Here is a 15,421-nt window from a genome sequence, read left to right on the forward strand (position 1 = left end):
CAACCTTTTAAGAACAAGTAAGAAATATTCCAACTTATTTATTGTGAAGATTATCAACCACTTACTTATCTTTCCAACACTTATCTCGTGCATCACACAATTGCAAGCAATGCTAAAACTTTTACAAGTGAGAGGAAGCTAATAAAACAAAACTCCTTAAAATTAACTGATATTCAAGAATCTTAAAGCAACTCTTTTGAGTACAAGATAAGCTAGATACTAACCCATTCCAACAGAGGCAGCACACTTCGTCTGGTCTTTGATTTCCATACGAACAGCATTTGCAAATTCATCAGGAGTAAGTTTGGTCTCTGCAAGGATTTCGGTGATGTCCACCAGTGCTTCATCACAGCTGACAGCTTCAATGTTATGAGTGTAGCTATCAACACAGAGCAAAGGCAACAAATCACAGCCACAGCCACCATCTAGTAGACCCAGTGTTACAAAATAAATGCTTCTTACCCTATCTTTTTTCTCTTTCCTCACAAGCCATTTTAAATGAATTGGCTGAAGTACCATTTTAGTCACCCAACTTTTAACTACAAAGTTAATTAGTGTGTTCTCTTTCTCCTTATTAACTACCAAAATACAGCATATAGGATACGAAAATGTTTGAGTAAAATAACCAACAACAAAAAAATTTAAACACAAAAAACCAAAAATACAGCGTAAATTATTATTTCAGTTTCTCTATACTGACAATACTTCTATAAACTTTTGAAAAGTTGAAAACTGGTGGGTGAATTTGAACTGTCAAAATATTTAATCTAATGGTTTATGAGACTCCTTTAAGGAACAGAAAAATGAGACAAATCAGTCAAATAAGTAATTCCCACTCTCCTAAAACAAAAATATCAGCTAAATTCAATTCACTGTAGCAGGCCTAGAATACAGAAGGAAGAAGTGGCCAGTCATCCCAACTGCTTGTCTGAGAATACCATCTACACTCTCTGCATCTGAAAATACATTTTAGAAAATCATCTCATAGGATCTATCCACAAAAAGGATTTGTTGTAATCAGAGAAAAGAAAAAGGAAGACAAGAGTTCCTATGTGGCCCCCACAGTAATACAAGGACTAAGAAACCACAAAATAGAACTGGACCGAAAATGGGAGGAAACCTAAGAGGCCTAAGGATCAAAACTATGTCTTTCATAATCCACTTGGTAATGTACATTAGGAGGGCGGTCCACATCTCTCACCTACACCTTACTATAGGCAGATTACAATCAGAGTAATATCTCTGTTAAGAAATAATCTGTCTATATTAAAGAAATAGGTATGTTTTGTTTAGGCTTAAACTGTGACATTTTTAAGAACAGAAGGGTATGCCTGGTATGAGGTATTCTGCTTCAGAGTGAAAGTTGCCCTGGGGCAGGGAGAATATGAAGCTGAGACAGGATTTCCCAAGGGTGGTAGAATAACAACACTGGATATTTTTCCCCTGAGAATAGAAACATGCCACGGAAACCGTCTCCAGCCTTCTACCAGGACGGTGTACATGTGACTGTGTAGGAGTATGGTCACAGATCTCTCTCACATCTTCCTAACCTCAGGCACAGGCTGATGGTTTGCTCTAGGGCTTCAATACGCAGGACACAGGAGCACCACAGTACTCACCTCAGTCACCCATCCCTATCTAGCCCTCACTTGGATGCTACCACTGACTTCACCTTTCAAAGAGGATTTAAAGCACATTCCACTTGACAATACCAACATTCCTGTATTTGGGATTTATTTCTTTAGTTACCCAACTTATACCTGGAAAGTTAATTAGTGTGTTCTCTTTGTATTAATAGGATAGCTATAGTAAGTGGCTTATCATTCAGCACTCCCTCCTATATACTGATGCCAGGAAACAATCAGTTCCTTTACATTTTCTCTCTCCTACTAAAGCAAGCTCCCACAAGGGCAAGGATTAGATATTCCTTTCTGAGACTAGCAGCATCTAGTAGTCACCCGTACTTAGCAGTACTGGTGTTCAAAGTAATGCATAAAAAGGAAGAGGCAGAGGTGAAGACAGAGGCAAGAAGTCTATCTCTTGGAACATTAATACTGCCCAGGAGTTGACAAACATTGGCCTGTCATCTAGTAAATGCATTTTTACTGGAACTAGACAGAGCCCATTCATATACATTTCCCGTGGCTGCTTTCCATTCACAACGCAGAATGGAGTACTTCTGTTGAGTGACAGAAACTTTATCTGGCTCCCTTCAGAAAACTATGCTGACCCCTGGTTTACAGCATACATAGGCTGGTTATACTTTTAACAAATTTCAGTTCTGAGTTAGTATTAAATATATCTACATTTTTAAATACTTTTAAATACATCTACTATTTTAAATATTTTTAACATTAATCACCTTTTCTCAAGCCAACTCATCAACTATTTTGAAACTATTAATAAAGACCCACTTTTATGAAAAATAACTCTTGGCATATCCAATGATTTTAAGAAGTTAAAGGTTTTAAAGTGTCTCCACTTGTTATCAACCCATCAGTTCTAAGTTTGAACAAAACCATAATTAAAATGAAATAAAAGAGAATAACCAGGTTAAAAAATTCCATCCTTCATCTATCTGGCTCCATGGGAAGAAAACCAGAACTACAGACTAGAAGTAACGTAAGTGAATAATCAGATCTTACATCAACCAAGGAAGCACACGAACAATTTTGGCAATACAAAACTATCCTTTGAGATTGAGCTACCTAGAAACTGCCCAAAGAAAGAAGGTCTCAACCTGGGATGCTGAGGAGCGGTTCCTGAGAGAGAAAAGTCTGACAAAAGTGATCCCGACAATCCTAAAGAAACATTGAACTATCTTTACTATTAGCTAAGAGAAGGAAAACAAACACAAAATGACAGTTTGATACACTGTACCTTGCCAATGTTTCATACAGTGTTCGTGCGACTTCCTTATATGCATGAAAATCGTATGGGACAGCTTGAAGACTGGGACATAGTTGTTTAGCATGCCCAAAAAACATTCCGTTCTTAATGCCAAGTTGCCTAGAGAGAGAACAAAACACAAATGGAGTTATTCTAGGAAGTTTAAAACTCAAATATTTATCAAATATGTTGATATCTCCCCATGCCACTAATTTATAATTTCCACTGAACTCCATTCTCAATAGGGGTTAAAGATAGGCAATAAAATTTACAGGCTCGTTTTCCCCCCAAATAAAGTCACAACTGTCTGAACAGTGCAAACATGACACATGTAGATGTGCCAACCATGTCATTAAAAGACCGGGTTTGGCTCTTGTCTGTATCTGAAGCTTTCTCATAAAACTCATACCTCTGGCCCCTTTGCAGAGATGCCAGCATGCCATATGCTGGTGATATCACAACCACCACAGAGCAGGAATATGCTGTCAAAAAGAGGTTTTCTTCCCCTAATACACGGCACAGTTTGGCCAGGGTTCATCCCCCAAAGACAAAGAAGATAAACAAAAGAACTACACAAAACAGTGCTATGTGACAAACAGACAAAATGTACTCATCCTATTACCACCCAATTCCCAAATGACCAATTCCATGCTCCTGAAGTGGCTCCACAGTGGTTGAGATGCCAACAGCATTGTACATGGTAGGACATCACTCTGGGCAGGAGCCAGGGTTCCAGAACTTTGAGGGACCTAATTGAAAATGGTAAATTTTAAATCTGTGTGTCTCAATGCCCCACATTACCCTTGATATTTGGAGCATTCACCACAAAACTATAATTATGGAACTATACATAATTAGTAAAATTCTATTTTATCACTCTGTAAAGAATCAAGAAAAAAATTAGAGTAAAACTAAGCAAAATAATAAAGCAATGTTTCACTAAATTACATATTATTATATAATACGATAATGGTCATTCAATGTATCTGTTCAATAAACATTTACTAACTACGCAGCATGAAGACGTGCCCGTTTTAAGAAACACATATACAAACAATCGCCAATTACTCACAGGCCTCTGGCACCCTCCCAACATTCAGACTCTGAGAGCCAAGAAGGAAGAGTCCTCTCCTCCAAGTTACTCAGCGGTAGATGCAAAATCACATGCACTTTTTATGTTTATAAAAATAGTAATATTATAAATGGCCTCAGTGCTAAGTCCCTAGTAGATAAGAAATACCTAAGTGGAAGGTAAATGACAGAGTTGTAAAGAAAACAATTCTTAATGTGTCGAGGACTCAGCGAGGTGCTGGGTACAGGATGGCAAATAAAGCAAACTCCATGATGTCCATGGGGGGGACCCTTCACTCGCCTAGAAAAGATGACCTATGGTCAACAAGCTTTGTCCACTAATGCAGGAAAGTAGATACCTAACAGTTTAGACATATATATAGAAACATAAAATAGTTTAGAAACGTTATCAGAAACAAAGAAAAAAGGTCTAGTGTTGAAAAGGGTAAACTTCAGGTAATAATTATGCCAGATATATAGATTCAGCATGTAAAAGCTGAGTTTACAAATTAAAGATAACTCATTTTTTAAAAAGGTGTTTATAAGGCTGGGCACGGTGGCTCACGCCTGTAATCCCAGCACTTGGGGAGGCTGAGGTGGGGAGTTCGAGACCACCCTGACCAACATGGAGAAACCCCGTCTCTAATAAAAATTAAAAATTAGCCAGGAGTGGTGGCGCATGCCTGTAATCCCAGCTACTCGGGAGGCTGAGGCAGGAGAATCGCTTGAACCTGGGAGGTGGAGGCTGCAGTGAGCCGAGATCACGCCATTGCACTCCAGCCTGGGCAACAAGAGCAAAACTCCATCTCAAAAAAAAAAAAACCAAATATGTTTATAGTCCAGGCGTGATGGCACATGCCTGTAATCCCAGCACTTTGGGAGGCCAAGGTGGATGGATCACCTGAGGTCAGGAGTTTGAGACCAGCCTGGCCAACATGGTGAAATCCTGTTTCTACTAAAAATACAAAAAAATTAGCTGGGCGTGGTGGCACACATCTGTAATCCCAGCTACGCAGGAGGCTGAGGCAGGAGAATCGCTTGAACCTGGGGAGGTGGAGGTTGCAGTGAGCCAAGATTGTGCCACTGTACCTCAGCCTGGGCAACAAGAGTGAAACTCCGTCTCAAAAAAAAAAAAAGAAAAAAAAAATGTGTTTATAATCCCTGTAAAGATCATGTTCTTATATTTACAATATTTTCATTTTCAAAGCATTTATTTATGCAAAAATTTTCTGAGGCACATTACTTAGTAAATTATGGTACATCTACTTAGGTACTCATGTAAAATGTACCCAGAGAAAACTGTTTAAAAGCCATTAGACACTATAAAGAAGTTAAAAACAAAAAAGGAAAACCTTTTTCCTTTGGCTTGCCTTAGGTTTGCCATACTAAGGGAAGCCAAATACCTTGAAGATGGCTGGGAAATGAGGTTTGTTCCATAGAAAATAAATGAGTAAAGACAATTATAACAAAGTCCAAAGTGACTCTTCATTACCATGACTCATCTATTACAACTAAAATCCCATGCAGGACAAATTACCAAAACTTCGTTAAGTGTATGCTGCAAAAACAGCTTATTCCCACGTTTAAAGCACACAGGACATATTCTGTCTGCAATATGCTTTGTTCAGACAGCTGTATTTGGCGTTGGATTCAACAATATTAAAAACTTGCTGGCCGGCTGCGGTGGCTCACTCCTGTAATCCCAGCACTTTGGGAGGCCAAGGCGAGCGGATCACGAGGTCAGGAGTTCAAGACCACCCTGGCCAAGATGGTGAAACCCTACCTCTACTAAAAATACAAAAATTAGCTAGGCGTTGTGGCGGGAGCCTATAATCCCAGCTACTTGGGAGGCTGAGGCAGGAGAATTGCTTCAACCTGGGAGGCAGGGGTTGCAGTGAGCCAAGAAAGGACCACTGCACTCCAGCCTGGGCAACAGAGCAAGACTTCGTCTCCAGGAGGAAAAAAAAAATTGCCATCAAACCACTATCACTGTCCATTCTACATACTAAAATACATCCATAAAGTAAGAAAGGTAGTGGGTCCTTACAAAAGCACATGAAAATGGGGTTCAGAACTTATTTGACTTTAAAAATCTATGATTCTAGGATACCTGTGTATCATTACCTATTCATGTATAATCTGCCTTCTCATTTATTCCATACAAAGTTTGCTCTCTACTGTTAAGTATAGGCCAACTACTAACAGCAGTGCAAACTGTGACCCACATATACACATTCTACCTTGTATTTCTACCATTTCATATTCACATTCTATCCTTTGCTGGCCCCGTTACTAGGCTATGTATAGTGAAAACTCACCAGTGCATAAAACTGAGCAGATCATCCCCACCATCTAGCCCCCACTCCAAACTCAGAAACATTTCTCTTATGCAACTACTTGTACCTGTTAAAAAAATTTTCCTCAGATAAGGAAAATATAACCCGTTGGATGGCCACAAAACAAGTATCCAGAAACTATTTTCTAGAAACTTTCATTAGGAATAGTCTTCTAGAAAACAGAAAATTACAATTAAGGGACAAAAATCTCATGGTTGCACTTTTTTTCTTCAAGTTAAATTCATTTTCAACACTTTATGGATCTTCTTAAACATCTGCACTTAAGTGGCACTTGAATGGCTCACTATATAGTATTCTGTCGTCATATATTGTCACCCCAATTATTTTGCAAGGCATGAAGCTTGACAGTCACCATCCATGGATAAATACAAATGCACCATCCAAAGACCCAACAGAAGCCTAGTGCCTAGACACTATTGTGGCTCCTGGAGTCCAAAGCCACCAGAGCTGGTGACACTTTCACCTGGAGGCAGTCCTGCTTCCCAGCCAGCATTCATCTTGGTGGGGACTGGGTATGAAGGTATAAAGGGAGACCCTGCAGAGGCAGCCTAGCAAGGGTAAACGGAGCTTGCATTTTACCAACTAGCGAAATTCAAGGACTGGGAATATTTCTGGGCTTCATCACACCCTCCAGATACTGCACGTAACTGTCTAGCCATCTGAAGTCCAGGCCACCATTCAATAACTTAGTAGGAAAAAAGAGACTAGCCTACTGAGCACAACATAAACTCAGCTCTAGAGTGCCTGTGCTAATAAAAAGCAGTATAACAATTCAAAACGTATTTGTATTTGACTTATCATTTAAAGTGAGTTTCAATTCCTTGGCCACAGCATCAAGTGACAATGAAAACCATTAGAACATAATTCTGTTTATGAGAAAGGCAAAGTTAGCCTGGGAGGAAAAGTTTGGCATGTCATGAATGGAAAACAATTTAAAATATAAGCATGCATGTTTAAACTTAATGCTTTTACTTAAATATACTTTAAATAAAATAATTAGCAAATTAAAAAAAAACTATTATGATTAGACGATGCTGAGTTCAAATATCTTTTCTTCAGATTAGATGCTTGAATAGCCACAACTTTGAATCAAGATTAAAAAGATGTAACTGGGCCGGGTGTGGTGGCTCATGCCTGTAATCCCAGCACTTTGGGAGGCTGAGGCGGGTGGATCACGAGGTCAGGAGATCCAGACCATCCTGGCTAACAAGATGAAACCCTGTCTCTACTAAAAAAATACAAAAAAATTAGCTGGGCGTGGTGGCGGGCACCTGTAGTCCCAGCTACTAAGGAGGCTGAGGCAGGAAAATGGCGTGAACCCTGAAGGCAGAGCTTGCAATGAGCTGAGATGGTGCCACTGCACTCCAGCCTGGGCGACAGAGCGAGACTCCGTCTCAAAAAAAAAAAAACAAAAAAAAAAGTAACTGATCTAAGACTGTTTCGTTTTGAAATTATTGAATACTTTTTAACACTTGCCGGCTATGTGTAAGGGCTTGCTGTGTTATACAGGTAAAAATGTCTGCGTTCGGTCAACAGGGAAAAAAAAAAAAAATCAAGACTTCTCTTTTAATTATTACTCCCTCTACTTTTACAACTATTCCAATTATTTCAAAAGATTTTTTAAATTATAAGGAATTATATATATGTGTATGTCCAATCCTACACTGAAACAGCCAATTGTAATTATGGTTTCAGATCACTATAAGATAAAGACCTATTCAAAAAGTTGGTGCTAACAAGCTGACAACACTATTACCACTTTTAAGTGAAGAAATATTAAGAATGCTAATAATTACTTACAATTGAATAGGCAATTGGGTTTTAACATTAAAAAAACTGAGTATCAGGAAGAATAGATTACAAGAGATTTTCTTAGCAATAAAACAAAAGATTAGAGTAAATAAATATTAAAGTCCTCTTCCATTCAAAAACAATCTAATTCTTTTATTTCATGCTTCAAAAGACAATAAAAATGACAATCCCCAATTTCTTTTGGTTCCTACTACAGGACCTATTGGTTCTCATCAGGGAACTACTAAGCTGTTTGTTTAAAGTTATCTAGCACTGGTGAGGGGTTGTGGGGGGCATAAATTAAATGATTAAGGCTAAAACCATTTATTTCCATAACACGTCTGTAACGTTTAAATCACTGGCCTGACTGGCAGGTCTGAATCTACTTCAAAAGATTACAGTTCAAAAAATTATATAAAAATAATTAACCAAATTATTCATTAAGAATTATAACACATAACTTCTACATACCTGGCCTCATAACTACAAGATGCAATTTCAGCCTTTGACAAAACAGAATCAATTCCATTTGCTTGTGCAGAATCTGGATTCTCCCACAGTGATGAATCTGGTATATCTGCTTTAAAAATTAAAAAATATTAATGGTTATATATTATAAACTGATTTTCCCTAACTTTTCAAGAAATTTGTTTTCCATTACTTTCATATAAAATGTTTAGTAAATTCCAAATACAGTTATCTCTATTGGCATTATCTCCTTATCTAATACAAGAAAACTCTGTAACTCTAAAATGGTTTGCTTCCATTATATTCTTCATCAGCAGATAAAAACTTATAATAAATTCAAAGTGTCCTGGGAGTTTTTTTTTTTTTTTTAAATACACCAGAAGATAAATATAGAATATCCTATAACACACAGTCCCTTGAGGTGGACATGGATGAGAAGTGATCAGGGAGATGCACTCCCTCCTATAACCTTACAAGGACTGTACAGCTCTCGGTAATGGGGAAAAGTTAATGAAAAATATAAATTTCTCTGAATATTCGTTGCTGTTTCCTAAAAGAACTATCTGCAAAACTTAAAGCTAATTAACATGTACAACAAACATGAAATTCCTACCATCTATCTGATCAAACAATAATTTAGTAGGTCACAAACCATGAAGAGGTTTCATCCTAAATTCAAGCTTTTTCTTTTGAACACACATCACATTATCCCCTGCTATAGGTAATTGTATTTTGGTTTAATAATGCATGTTCAATTAAAAACATTCAAGTGTGATCAGAGTATCGATGCTTCAGGAAACACAACTGGAGCTCAGTGTGGCTCACCAACATCTCTTAATATCCGAACCAAATTTACAACTTTACACAAGAATACAAAAGCATACAATCTGGAGAGCCTACTGGCTGCATGCCACTTTACTTCCTTTCCCACCTTTAGCTTCACTAGTAATTAAGAAATAAATTAAAACACAACTTCATCGTAGGTCTCTTGGGGTACTACTATCAGGTTCCAAGAAGAGTAAGCTGTTTGAAAAAAAAAAAAAAAAAAAAAAAAAAACACATTCTAAAACCACAATCTCAGCCACATCTCTACTATTATAAACAAAAATACCATTAGTAAAACAAAGCCAAAATGTATCACTTCGGCTACTGCAGACAAATCTACTGTGAGTACACTGTAACAATACATAACCAACAACCCAGCATTTCTCTTCTGTTTATTTCAGATTTACTGTTTTGTGAAAAGTCAGCCAAGTTAATGCACCACCAGGAAAACTGGCAAAGTCTCTGGCTTCATGGGCTTCAACAACTCTTCCTGGTTTGACTAGTAATCATCAACATCTTTCATCTAACTATGCAACCCATACAAGCATTTCTGGATTTCAGCAACCATATATACACAGCATAAATGCACATCAAACTGATAGGCATCTCAGTGGGGTCAAATCCTACTTGCTTCAAAACAGCAGAGTGTGTAATGTGGGCTACAGTTTCTGACATATGAGTAACTTATGCTAGCTGTACTATTACAAATTAAAGACAGAATCCCAAGCAGACTACCCAGTGTTTCTGGACGGTTTTAAAAGGCTAAATATAAATTTTAATAGTCCATTCATCTAAGCTGAAAAACTGTAAGAATTTCAGGACTGTCAGTATCACTCTTCAACAGAGGGTGCTACTAGACCCCAAAAAAAGGAGTGCTAAAGCTTGAACAGCCACAACCAACGGTCTTGTAACCATGGTATAACCATGAGTTATGCCTTACAAGTTGGAGAATTACCTGACTTGGATATCTGAGGGGCTAGTTATCTAAGATACTGTCTTGAAAATAACAGAAAACTTATGCTTGAGGAGAGAACAGTCTCTGTGGTCCATGCGCCCCCAATGCCCTGGCCTGAGAGGCAGCACCATCGTGTTCCTCTCCATTGGGCTGGCTGACCTGTTCCACAGTGCAGCAGAATGCGTGGGTCCCTCCACGAGCGGAGTGAGTTGCTTCATGTGAGATTCAGGGAAATGCAGGGACACACTGTCCTCACTGGAGGGCAAAGTAGAGAACTGCTCATCAAAACTTGACAAACTAGACGGGCACATGGAGAATGTGGAGAAACGGTTGGAGAAATCAGAGGCCAGGACCCAAGTCTGTGAAAAAGAAATCGCTGAGAATAAATCTATGACTAATACGATTTTTAAAACTGTTGTTCTTTAGAATGAAAACTGAAGCTGTCGATGGGACAGAAAACATCTGTATCCTGGAAATCCAGGAAGGGGTAAAAGGCCCCAACCATGAAATTTGGAGCATAAATTGTTCCAAACAATGAGATCATCAATGAGAAGTGCCACTACTGAGCGTTGCTCAGGAAGCAGCCTCCAAAAGAAGTCATGGATGGATGAGATACCCTGGTTGCACTGGTCTAATTAAAGAGCTTTTGGATATGACAACTAAGAAACTCAAGTTTCAAAAAGGACTAAGGATGCTATTTGTCCTCATACGTTGTCTAGACATATAAGCCAAACATTAGACTGATCTTTTTTTTTTTCAAAGCTAGTGCACAGAAGCCAAAGATTCTAATTCCTAAACCGATCCTCAATATTTTTCTATTTGGTGCCATGTCTGATAATGACCCAGAGAAAGAAAGATCAGGGAATAACAAGCAAAGAGGAACAAAAGCATTGAAAAAAGTTCTGAGCACAAGCTTAGTTGTAATCAAATTTTATAATAAAGGATAATCAATTCATTTTATATGTAGCAAATATTCTGGTGAGCTCCTAATGCACGAAAAGGCTTAGGATATAAAAGTAAATGACATCAAGTTAAAGAGTATAAAATACAAACTGTCATATCACCTTTTCTAGTGACGGGACAATCTCCTTTTGACAGTTTTCAATGGCAAGTGAAATTTAAATATTTCTCCCAATATTTCCCTTCTGGTTTACCACCCACATTTAGATGTGAAGGGGATGTGATTATAGAAGGTCTTGAAAACGTTGTAAAAATTAGGTGACTAAACTGATGAAGACAATTAAGTAACCAATGACAGTATTGTGTTAATAAACCATTTATAGTTAAGATTGTAACAGAAGAAAAGACAAAAGAGAACTAGCTCTCCGCTACTCCTAAGGAATGTGAGCTTGTCAAGGTCAAAATTTTAAATGCAGACTGCCGATAAAAGGACGTGTGTAACAAGACTACCCACCAGAGAGACTCTGAGCACTGAAGATGCTACTGCACGTATATACATGGTGGTTTTTCTTCTTTCAACATTCTTTAGTATTTCATAAATGCCTAATATATGACAAGTATTGTGTACTTCCTTAAGCTATTTATTTCTTATTTTCTAGAACTTAAGATTTCACCTGTTTAATAGCACATAGAAAATACAAAAAGAAAAACCAACCTACCACAAAAACCATACTACCAATACTTACACTACCTATACCACAATACAACTAAATGTCAAGTTCAGTAACAGCTACTCCACACCTACTCAGGACACACAAAATTCTAGAATCTCAAAAATCTCTGCAAAGATTTAAAGACCAAGAAAACATTTATAAAACTTGGAAATAAATGTACACACAAAGCATAAACATGTATCTACAATTATGTTCTTTTGTACTTAAGACCACATAAACAGAAGATCAAAACCAACAAAAAGACTATAATCCCAAAAAAAGTCCTCAGAGATGTTCGCTGGCTTTCCTTTTGCCTTAATTTCATTGGAGTCATTGTGACAAGTAAGCCTAACGTTTTATAACTGACAACAAGGGCACTGAAATAACTGCAATAAAACTAGACTGCATGCTTTCCATTTCACTGTATATCTAACTTCTGACTACTTTCTGGGTAATATATTTCTGAGAAACTAATTAAAAATATTCTCTTTGGCTTTGCAAAACAACCATGAGAAAACAAATCAATTATTTAAAAAATTTAATTTCTAAGAAAACATTTCTCAGCGAGTTTACTCAGGGGAAGAAAGTAACAGACACATGAAAATCTTAATAAGTATCATGACTAGTACAACTTATGATTTTGCTTAATAATCCAAAATTAAAAAGTCAAGAGAGGCAACAAGGTTATATCTCATAACAAATAGGTTCACTAAAGGATATGGAGAATGATTACTGGTGTTCACTTTTAATTCCAATACATTAAAAGTTCTACTGTTTGTTATCCTACCTCCTCATACAAATATCTTGAGCAACACAAACTTTAACATTCTTACTGTGATGCAATAACCAAATGACCAGTAATTAACTCTCACAATAGACAGAGGCTTCTTTAAATTATGCCCATGATTTTTATCCCCAATCTAAATTTATACAAAGCATATCTTGTAAAACATTCTTCACACTCTATTTCAGGAAAACGTCACCCTCCAATTCAACAAAACCTAACAGTGATATCCTTAAAAGCCCTGAATGAAAAAGCTAATTGCTACAACTCTGCTCTCATTTCTGTAACAACCATGCCAATAGCAAAATCCAGAAGCCGTCCACAGGAGCATTAAGACTTCAAAGACAGCTCATTTGTACCTGCTTTGCCTTTCAGGATTTTATTCTGGTAATACTGCCACTCCAGCTGGGGGTTAGCGCCAGGACGTAAAGGTGCCCTTCCTGTGCCTCTGTTACTTGTAACAGCCACTGGTTTGCCTGTGAGGAAAATATTAAATTATTTCTGTATATGGGTACAGGAATGTTAACAACATGTAAGCAAAAATTTTTCAAAGGATTTTTAAAACATGCCTTTTTTTTCTTTACCTTTACTTAGACATTAATCCTTAAAGAAGCTAATAAAGACTATCAATCACCATGTAAATGTCATCTAAGTTTCTCAGCACCTCCAAAAAAGCCAATTATTTGTGACCATTTTGATAAATTTTTTCAGCCTGAAAGCAGCAGTCAACTCAGCCTTCCAGGGTTTTTGTTTGATTTCGTATTGTAGAAAAAAGGCAACTCAAGACCCTAGATTCAGACGTTAAGTGGTGGGGAAAGAAACACTAAGTATACTTTTTTTGTATTTCTAGAGTTAACATCTATACTTCTCTCTCAATTTTACAGCAACAGAAACTAAATACATACACATCAGAATCACAATCTGACCTACTACATTATCAAACATGAGCATACAGCCCCTCAATTTTTGCTTTAGTATAAACTTACTTTCCTGTATCATGTCCTTTTGTATGTGTGTTAAGTTACAAGATTTCTCTAAATTTGTAAAGCAACAGCATGGATAAATATATATTTACTGAATGCATTATTTTGAGGACCAAGAAATAAAATAAAATCAACAATGCATTAAAAAGTTACTCTATGAAAATCAATTATTTAACATTCTAAAAATTCCTTTCAGAGCTGAGGAACCACTACCCATGACAAAAATAAAGTCCTGGTTTCAACACAGCAGCTTCTGTGCCACGGTGATTCCTTATTTAAGGGAAGAAAACACTAAGTTGTCTCTTTCAGACAGAGGCAAACACTGGAAAACCCAGAATGTATGCTTTTTAAAGTACTGACTAGTTCAGAAACATCTGCAGTTTCACTAAGACAAAGACCGTCCACATGACTTAACATATTTTAGCAATATTCAATAATGCAAAATTATCCTACAATCCAAATGCTGGGATGTTCATGGGCATCAGGACAGTTAATCAAGTTATTTGCTCAAAAGAGAAAGCATAATGACCCAAGTCTCACAGACAAGAGCCACTATAAAATTTCCATTCATTAACAAGGAATACAAATACAAATTTAGAAAATGCTCAATACAGATCCTGCCTACATTAGTCTTCGATGACATATCCTTCAGCGGAAGATGAATATTGTTCCCTGAAGATCTCTACAGGGAGAAAGAAAAACTCTAATTCCCCTATACCTTCCTTGATAATCGAATACAGAAATTTGGAAGAACTGATTTTCCCAAGAAAAATCACAATTTTTTTAAAAGAGATTTTGTAATCTCTTTGAATATGTATTTACAACAATATATCAATTTTCTTAAAATGTAAGCAAGAATACAGACCTTTGAGATCTGGTCTATTTCGTATACCCACTGATACAAAGAAGCAATCCATATCAACATGCATTATACAGCTCTGATGTCTGGGAGAATTCAATACTGACATATCTCCTAGAAGGAAAAAGACAGCATTCAAACCCCAAGCTAATTTTTCTTATTTAAAACATCAGGTCTAGTTAATTTTAGAAACTATATTTAAAACATGCTTACACGCAGAATGGAGTGTTTTTAAAAAACCAGAATTGACTACAGATTACTGCTATCACCTCAAGAGAAGCCAAATTTAATTGTCTCTAATTAGTTTGTCAAAAAGTACATCTTAAAATTATTTCATTGTGCTGATTATTTTATAAAAATACAAAGGTGTTGGCATACATTTAGTTACATGAAGCTAAGTAAAACTTATCTTGATGATCATTATTACATGCAATCTACAAACACGCCTGGATAAAATAACAACAATAAAAATGGCTACTATTATCCAGTGCTTGGTAGGTGTCAGGCACCGCTGTTAAGAGGTTTACATGTACGTATTTAAATTCTCACAACTATGTGGTAGGTAATCGTATCATCTCCATTCTGTAGACTACAGGTTTAAGTCACACATCCTATTATTAAGTGGTTGAGCTGTGATTCTGTCCCAAGCAGTCTGATTTCTGAGCCTTTAAACTACCATGTTGCTGTTCTAAGTACTTGAAAAAGTCTATAAAACATAAATCTGTAAATTTTTACCCTTATGCCATTAAATACTATTAAAAGATCAGAGCTGAATGACACAGACCACATTTAAGGAGATGAAGGCGAGTGTCCTCACCTAAGGACA

General features: G+C 37.0%; 1 protein-coding gene across 2 annotated transcripts in view; it reads right to left on the reverse strand.

The window, feature by feature from the left end:
* Positions 1–15,421, reverse strand: part of REV1 (REV1 DNA directed polymerase) — a 68,356-nt gene that overhangs the window by 20,660 nt on the left and 32,275 nt on the right. Inside the window, exons 7-11 of one of the 2 annotated variants that reach the window (XM_017861361.1) lie at positions 14,602–14,709; positions 13,113–13,229; positions 8,580–8,685; positions 2,881–3,009; positions 225–379 (exon numbers count right to left, since the gene is read on the reverse strand). In XM_017861361.1, coding sequence (XP_017716850.1) covers positions 225–379; positions 2,881–3,009; positions 8,580–8,685; positions 13,113–13,229; positions 14,602–14,709 — 615 coding nt within the window. Of the gene's footprint in view, positions 1–224; positions 380–2,880; positions 3,010–8,579; positions 8,689–13,112; positions 13,230–14,601; positions 14,710–15,421 lie in introns of both variants that reach the window. The other variant, XM_017861360.1, reaches the window with a different exon arrangement.

This window comes from Rhinopithecus bieti, unplaced genomic scaffold (genome assembly GCF_001698545.2).
Source record: "Rhinopithecus bieti isolate Rb0 unplaced genomic scaffold, ASM169854v2 scaffold_61590, whole genome shotgun sequence".
Classification (NCBI taxonomy): Eukaryota; Metazoa; Chordata; class Mammalia; order Primates; family Cercopithecidae; genus Rhinopithecus; species Rhinopithecus bieti.